This window comes from Lactuca sativa, chromosome 8, assembly GCF_002870075.4.
Source record: "Lactuca sativa cultivar Salinas chromosome 8, Lsat_Salinas_v11, whole genome shotgun sequence".
Taxonomy (NCBI): Eukaryota; Viridiplantae; Streptophyta; class Magnoliopsida; order Asterales; family Asteraceae; genus Lactuca; species Lactuca sativa.
In genome coordinates, this window is record NC_056630.2 from 313,745,253 (window position 1) to 313,754,319 (window position 9,067).

Here is a 9,067-nt window from a genome sequence, read left to right on the forward strand (position 1 = left end):
CGACGCGTTGAGCCGTAGGGCGGAAAGCGCCCCGATCCGAGATATTTGTATGAGGTTGACGGTGATGACCACGATTTTAGATACCATTCGAGGAGCTCAGGTTGAGGCTGTAAAACCAGAAAACCAGAAGAGGGAGCGGGTTGTGGGTCAGGTATCAGGATTCGTTACAGATGGTCGAGGGCTTATGACTTTTCAGGGTCGGATTTGGGTACCGTTTATGGGCAGTACGCATACTATTTTGATGGAGGGAGCGCATCGATCGAAATTCTCGATTCATCCCGGGGCTACGAAAATGTATTTGGACCTAAGGAAGGAGTATTGGTGGCCCCGTATGAAAAGGGATGTTGCATGGTTTGTTGAGAGATGCCTGACTTGTCGGCAGGTTAAGGACGAGCACCAGCGTCCACACGGTAAGTTGCAGCCACTAGAGATTCCCGAATGGAAGTGGGAACAGATTACCATGGATTTTATCACCAAATTGCCGCGGACTGCGAGGGGAGTCGACGCGATTTGGGTGATCGTGGATAGATTGACGAAGAGCGCTTATTTTCTAGCCATCAACGAGAGCTCTTCTGCGGAGAAGTTGGCGGAATTATATGTGAGGGAGGTGGTATCACGGCATGGGGTTCCGATGTCGATTGTTTCAGATCGTGATGTGCGTTTTACTTCCAGGTTTTAGAAAAAGTTTCATGAGGAGTTGGGTACGAGACTGCATTTCAGTACCGCATACCACCCGCAGACAGACGGACAGAGCGAGCGGATGATTCAGACGCTTAAGGATATGCTCCGTGCATGTGTTTTGGATTATGGAGGGAGCTGGGACACCTATCTGCCTTTAGCAGAGTTTTCGTATAACAACAGCCATCATTCGAGCATCGGTATGCCACCCTTTGAGTTGTTGTATGGTCGGAGGTGTCGCACCCCCATCTGTTGAGGAGAAGTGGGGCAGAGGGTGATGGGTAGCACGGAGATTGTACTCCAGACGACCAAGCAGATTCAGCAGGTCAGGCAGAGGTTGTTGACTACGCAGAGTCGCCAGAAGAGTTATGCAGACAGGCGGAGGTCCGAGCTCGAGTTTCAGGTTGGCGACCTTGTGCTCCTAAAGGTCTCTCCTTGGAAAGGGGTGATACGATTCACGAAAAGGGGCAAGTTGGGACCCCGGTATATTGGACCCTTCAGGGTAATTGCTACGGTGGGCCGGGTAGCCTACCGGTTGGAGCTACCTGCTGAGTTGGGGTAGATTCATGATACCTTTCATGTCTCGCAGTTGAGGAAATGTATTGCCAACGAGTCGGCAGTGGTGTCATTGGATGATATTCAGTTGGATGCAGGCCTGAACTATATGGAGAGACCAGTAGCGATCAGGGATCGGAAAGTTAAGGTCTTGAGGAACAAGGAAATACCCCTGGTATAAGTGCAGTGGCAACATCGGAAGGGGTCCGAGTTGACATGGAAGACCGAGTCTGAGATGCGGGATCAGTATCCAGAGTTGTTTTCAGTATGAGACTTCGGGGGCGAAGTCTGATTCTAGTGGGGGAGAATTGTAACAGCCCGAAATCCAGGTATTCTTCTTTTGGCCTTACATCTTGGTTAAGTTGATTATTTAGGGTTTTCATGGTAGGTGAGTACGTTGGGCGTACAAGGTGTACGCCACATGTACTCGCGCGCCTGATTTGGACGCGTTTCCCCTCAGGTACGCGGGGCGTACCCAAGGTTACGCCCGGCGTAACTTATTCAGACCCAAACCCTAAATTCCTTTGATGGGGCTATAAAAGGATCATGTGGCTGGTCTTCTCAGCCACCATCCCTCAGAGTGAAACCCTAAAAAGAGTGTACCCTCGTTCTTAGGCCATTGTGTGTGTATTCTAAGCTTGGTGGTGTCATTTCAAGGTTGCAAAGGAGAAGAAGAGCTTGTTGGAGAGGCTAGAAGTGGTGCTCAAGTGTAAATCTGAACTTTGCAAGGGCTAAAGCTTCATTTCCAGGTATAAAGTTCGGATCTTGTCACCTGGTTCATGTTGTATGCTTAAAAGGTCATTTTCTAGGGTTTAAGTCCCAAAGGTGGAGACTTTTGTGCAAATGGCCTCCATAAGCTTAGATACTTCATATTTCTGATCTATTGGGGTTGTAGACTCATAAAAATGGCATCTTGGACATGGGGTTTGCACCATGCATGAGATCTAGGTCCTTGAGTTTGAATAAAGGGTTGTTATGTGATGTTGGAGCCTTTACAGTCGTGCCAAGGCTTAAAGGTCTCGACTTTATGGGTTTAGACATACTAGAATAGTCGGATCTAGAAGTGGAAGTAATGGCTTAACCGATTAAGAACAGAAATGGAGAGTGGCTGATTCTGGGGGTTACGCTGGGCGTAACTTCCAGTACGCGCAGCGTACTGGGTGGAGACCCCGATCAGGGAAGGGTTGGCGACATATGCCCCACGTACATCTAGAGTACGCCCCGCGTACTCTCTGGGTTTGACTTTTGTTGACTTTTAGGGTTTTGGTCAACTTGAGGACTTTAGGTCAAGGAAGGGTAAAATGGTCTTTTACCCTCTGAGGAATGATAATAAGGAATAAAGTTCTAAGTGGTGGAAGTCCTTGTGTAATAAATGATATTTTTATGTTTAGGCAAGGTTGAGCCGTCGTTCGGGGTCGGTGTTAGCGAGGACACGAGATCTTAGACTTTCCACGAGGTGAGTCTTCTCACTATACTATACCCGGAAGGGTTTGACTGTGTGACCGGAAGGTCGGATATGGTATGAGATATATGTGTTGAGTGTGATAAGTTAATCGTTATATGTGCCATGTATGATATGCTTGATATGGGCCGGAAGGCATTATGTTATGGGCCGGAAGGCGAATATGTTATGGGCCGGAAGGCGTTGTAATGTGGACCGTAAGGTTGGCGTGGGTAGGACCGGAAGGTTTTCCTAGTCGGGACGAAAGTCCCCTGAGACACATGGACCGGAAGGTTAGGGCCTGGAAAGGCGTATGTGCGTAGGTTGTATTTTGGGGAACTCACTAAGCATTTATGCTTACAGTTGTTGTGATATGTGTTTCAGCTACCAGCGAGGACCGTGGGAAGGCGCCGGCGTGATCTGTACACACTGATGGAGGATTTATGATCTTGGGATTTATATGATTTGTATTATGACATGATACATTGGATCTTTATGACTTATTTGGATGGAAATATATTTTTAAGAAATGAAAATTTTGTTTTAAAATTTTCCGTTGTTACAATTATTAGGCCAATATTAGTTTGTGTATTATGGCCCTATACTTGTATTATGTACTATATATTGTTGATTAATGAGAAGGGTTCGTTTTATGGGAAATATACCAATTATCATGGTATCAGAGCCCTCTTGTTCTTTCTCACCCTAGCCGCTACTTTCGTCTCCTTCTGTTGGATTCTCTCTCATTCTTCTCCTTCTGTCAATCCCTTTTTCTTGAATCATGCCAGACGCATCAAGTTATATTATTCCCACCTCTGAAAAGCCATATGGTATCTCCAACACCAAGGCTTCCATCCCTATTGTCCTTGAACTTGAGAAACTAAATTATGATGCATGGAGAAATTTGTTTCAGACTCACTGTACAGGTTTTGGAGTGGCCGATCATCCGAAGCCTCCTAGCGGGAAACAAATCACAGATTCAGATGAATGGAATCACATTGATTCCATTGTGCAGATGTGGATTTTCTACACTATTTTTGAGCCATTGCTTCAAATGGTTCTCAAGAAGGTAAGTTCTGCTCACGAAATGTGGAGTGATCTAGAGAGCCTGTTTCGCACCAACAAAGACACAAAGATCATTCAACTCGACAATGAATTACATACTATTATTCAAGGTGCTTTTGATATCGCTTCTTACTGCACTCGAATCAAATCCATTACAGACATGCTTGATAATATTGATTCTACTATTCATGAAAAGAACATTGTTATTTATACTATCAACGGATTACTTCCCAAGTTCGAGAATGTTGCTACAATCATTCGTCACAGTGATTCCATTTCCCTGCCTTCGTACCTTAAAGCCCTCTCAATGCTTATGGATCAAGAACAACGCCTCAAACAAATCGCTACACCACCCAATTCTAATGCAACTTCTTCTTCTCCTACTGTTTTGATTTCCGAACAACAACATCAAAACATTAATAATCCTTCTAGTCGGGGAAATTTCAATCACCGGGGTGGTCGAACCGCTGGTCGGGGACGAGGCAGGGACGGCGGAAGTCGTGGTGGTCGTTGGTCTCAAAATTCCAGTCAACATGTTCATACACCACATATGTTGGAACTTTGGGTGGTATCTTGTTAATCCTGTTGTTGTTGCTGCTGCAGGTCTCCTACCAAGCCCCACTCAACAGCAATGGAATTAGCCCCAATTAACGCCATGGACTCAACAACAACATCGCCCATCTGTTCACCAAAGTGCGTCCACCCAGCAAGCATTATGGGCCCAACAAACTCCTCCTCCATGGCACTGGTTTCAGCCTTTACCAAGCCATCCAAATCAGCCCACCGCTTTGCCTAAGATGTTCAATACAATGTCTCTTAATGATCCTTCGAATGACGGATGGGTGATGGACACCGGGGCGACTTCTCATCTCCACTCCAATTCAGGTATACTCAATTTTGTTCGAAATAATACTTTTAATTCACCTTCGGTTTTAGTTGGAAATGGGTCTAAAATACCTGTAAGTAATTCTGGTCACTCTGTCCTTCCTCATTACAATATGTATCGTCCTTTTATCCTTAAAAATGCGCTTATCACTCCTCAAATCATAAAAAATCTAATTTTTGTTCGTAAATTTACTCATTGATAATTCGTGTTCTATTGAATTTGACGGTTCTGGTTTTTCTGTGAAGGATTTTCTCACCAAGAAAATACTCCTCTGATGTGATACTCCTCTCAATGCTTATGGATCAAGAACAACGCCTCAAACAAATCGCTACACCACCCAATTCTAATGCAACTTCTTCTTCTCGTACTGTTTTGATTTCCGAACAACAACATCAAAACATTAATAATCCTTCTAGTCGGGGAAATTTCAATCACCGGGGTGGTCGAACCGCTGGTCGGGGACGAGGCAGGGGCGGCGGAAGTCGTGGTGGTCGTTGGTCTCAAAATTCCAGTCAACATGTTCATACACCACATATGTTGGAACTTTGGGTGGTATCTTGTTAATCCTGTTGTTGTTGCTGCTGCAGGTCTCCTACCAAGCCCCACTCAACAGCAATGGAATTAGCCCCAATTAACGCCATGGACTCAACAACAACATCGCCCATCTGTTCACCAAAGTGCGTCCACCCAGCAAGCATTATGGGCCCAACAAACTCCTCCTCCATGGCACTGGTTTCAGCCTTTACCAAGGCGTCCAAATCAGCCCACCGCTTTGCCTAAGATGTTCAATACAATGTCTCTTAATGATCCTTCGAATGACGGATGGGTGATGGACACCGGGGCGACTTCTCATCTCCACTCCAATTCAGGTATACTCAATTTTGTTCGAAATAATACTTTTAATTCACCTTCGATTTTAGTTGGAAATGGGTCTAAAATACCTGTAAGTAATTCTGGTCACTCTGTCCTTCCTCATTACAATATGTATCGTCCTTTTATCCTTAAAAATGCGCTTATCACTCCTCAAATCATAAAAAATCTAATTTTTGTTCGTAAATTTACTCATTGATAATTCGTGTTCTATTGAATTTGACGGTTCTGGTTTTTCTGTGAAGGATTTTCTCACCAAGAAAATACTCCTCTGATGTGATACTCCTCTCAATGCTTATGGATCAAGAACAACGCCTCAAACAAATCGCTACACCACCCAATTCTAATGCAACTTCTTCTTCTCCTACTGTTTTGATTTCCGAACAACAACATCAAAACATTAATAATCCTTCTAGTCGGGGAAATTTCAATCACCAGGGTGGTCGAACCGCTGGTCGGGGACGAGGCAGGGGCGGCGGAAGTCGTGGTGGTCGTTGGACTCAAAATTCCAGTCAACATGTTCATACACCACATATGTTGGAACTTTGGGTGGTATCTTGTTAATCCTGTTGTTGTTGCTGCTGCAGGTCTCCTACCAAGCCCCACTCAACAGCAATGGAATTAGCCCCAATTAACGCCATGGACTCAACAACAACATCGCCCATCTGTTCACCAAAGTGCGTCCACCCAGCAAGCATTATGGGCCCAACAAACTCCTCCTCCATGGCACTGGTTTCAGCCTTTACCAAGGCGTCCAAATCAGCCCACCGCTTTGCCTAAGATGTTCAATACAATGTCTCTTAATGATCCTTCGAATGACGGATGGGTGATGGACACCGGGGCGACTTCTCATCTCCACTCCAATTCAGGTATACTCAATTTTGTTCGAAATAATACTTTTAATTCACCTTCGGTTTTAGTTGGAAATGGGTCTAAAATACCTGTAAGTAATTCTGGTCACTCTGTCCTTCCTCATTACAATATGTATCGTCCTTTTATCCTTAAAAATGCGCTTATCACTCCTCAAATCATAAAAAATCTAATTTTTGTTCGTAAATTTACTCATTGATAATTCGTGTTCTATTGAATTTGACGGTTCTGGTTTTTCTGTGAAGGATTTTCTCACCAAGAAAATACTCCTCTGATGTGATAGTCCTGGCGATCTATATCCAGTTACCTTCCATACTCCTCAAGCTTTTGTTTCGGTCAACTCAATCATTTGGCATCAATGTCTTGGTCATCCCGGTCAAGATGCTTTTAATCAATTATTTTCGCAAAATTTAATATTTTGTAAAGACAATAAGAGTTCTATGTTATGTCAGTCATGTCAGTTAGGAAAACACGTTCGATTACCTTTTCAATTATCTAATAATAATGCTACTTTTGGTTTTGAAATTGTACATTCTGATGTTTGGACATCTCCAGTCCTTAGCAATGTTGGTTTTAAGTATTATGTGTTATTTCTTGATCAATTCACCCATTCTTTACGGTTATTTACCCTCTTAAAGCAAAATGTGTAGTTTTTGACAAATTTGTCCAATTTCAGTATCATGTCACCAGTCACTTTCAATCTGAGATTAAATACTTTCAGTGTGATAATGGAGGTGAGTACAACAATCACCAATTTCACAACCTATGTAATTCTCATGGCATCCAAATAAGATTCTCATGTCCTTATACATCCCAACAAAATGGGAAGTCTGAAAGAATGATACGAACTATTAATAATACCATTTGTATTCTTTTATTCCAAGCTCGTCTTCCTCTACTTTTTTGGACAGAAGCTCTTCTCATGGCCACCTACCTCATCAATATCACACCAACCACCATCCTAAAAAATATATCTCCATATCAAAAGTTGTTTCTAAAAAATCCCAACTATTCTCACCTTCGGGTTTTTGGGTGTCTTTGTTATATATCCTCATATCCCTACTGATCACAAACTATCTCCCCGATCCACTCCATGCATTTTTCTTGGGTATCCTGGTCAACACAAAGGATATCGGTGTCTTAATCTTCAAACAAATTCAATCATTATTTCGCGTCATGTTACATTTGACGAGACTATTTTCCCGTTTGGTTCCTTCACGCCAAACTCAGCTCCATCTTATTCCTTTTTAGATTCATCAACACTCCTAATTTCATTGCTACCACATTTCTCTATTCTTTAATTCCATCCCTCCATATTGATCACAATCTTGACACCTCTATTTCTAGTCTCGATATTCCCACTTCTCCCACCGAGACCACCACTTCGACTCCTATCTCCACCGATCCAACTCCAAATCCTCCCCCCACGGTTTCTAGTTCTCTTCCCACTCAAACTACTTCCTCCACTCATCCTATGATCACCCGTTCTCGTCACGGTATTGTCAAACTTGTTCGTAAACTTAATCTCCCCACTCAATCCATCTCATATACTCCTCGAAACTACTTACAGGCTATTAATGACCCAAATTGGGTAAATGCCATGAAGGATGAATTTAATGCTCTTATCTCAAATAAAACTTGGGTTTTGGTTCCGAAACCTGCTGATGCGAATATTGTTAATTGTATTTGGCTGCTTAAAAAGAAGGAGCATGCAAATGGTTCTTTAGCTCGATATAAAGCTCGTCTTGTGGCTAATGGTCGTAGTCAAAGACCTGGGATAGATTGTGATGAGACATTCAGTCCGGTGGTTAAACCAACTATGATACACACAATTCTTTCTCTAGCTGTCTCTCAAAATTGGCATGTGCGCCAACTTGATGTTAAAAATGCCTTCTTACATAGGCATCTTCAGGAAACCGTGTATATGCATCAACCGTATGGGTCAGATTCGAAACCGTGTATATTCACTTTGTTCGTGACAAAGTGGCATTAGGTCAGATTCGAGTTCTACACATTACGTCCTCCTCTGAATATGCGTAAATCTTCACCAAAGGGCTTCTTTCGTCTCTATTTTTGGATTTCAGATCCAGTTTGAATGTTCGTCAGCTACCACCCATTCAAACTGTAGGGGCTGTTAATGTGTATTATGCATGTATTATTAGCAGTGTTCTAAAATGCGCGCCATGGCGTGAGGCGTGGCTTCGCCGTTACAAAAAGCCTAATAATGTTGCTGTTAGGCGTGGTGCGTGGCAATGCGTGATATGGCGCGCCATGGCGCGTTATGGCGTGTTATGGCGCGTGTTTTTTCATTTGAGACACGGTTTTTTGCTCTTTGTTATGTCTTTTCTAATCGGAGATACAGGTATTGTGGTTTTCGTTAAATTTTTGTTACTAGTTATTGATCTAACACTTCTAAAAAGTAGTTATATGTAATATAAATTTATATTTATGTGGTAATATAATTTTAAATTAATACAAAATCGCCGCCTTACATCATGCCTTCAAAAACGTCATGGCTCGCCATGACTCGTTAAGCTTGAGGCTTGACCTTGCCGCCACGCCACGTCTCACGCCATTTAGAACCTTGATTATTATGCCCATATTAGTTTGTGTATTCTGGCTCCATACTTGTATTATGTACTATATACTGTTGATTTATGAGAAGGGTTCCGAGAAATATAGCAATTATCAATAGGTGATAG

The 9,067-nt window shown here is 43.0% G+C and overlaps 1 protein-coding gene across 1 annotated transcript; it reads left to right on the top strand.

Annotated features, from left to right (window-relative positions):
* Nucleotides 1–3,455: 3,455 nt before the first annotated feature.
* LOC111883619 (uncharacterized) lies at nt 3,456–4,319 on the top strand. The gene has a single exon (XM_023879944.1). It carries the CDS (start codon nt 3,456–3,458, stop codon nt 4,317–4,319), a length of 864 nt encoding a protein of 287 aa, XP_023735712.1.
* Nucleotides 4,320–9,067: the final 4,748 nt, after the last annotated feature.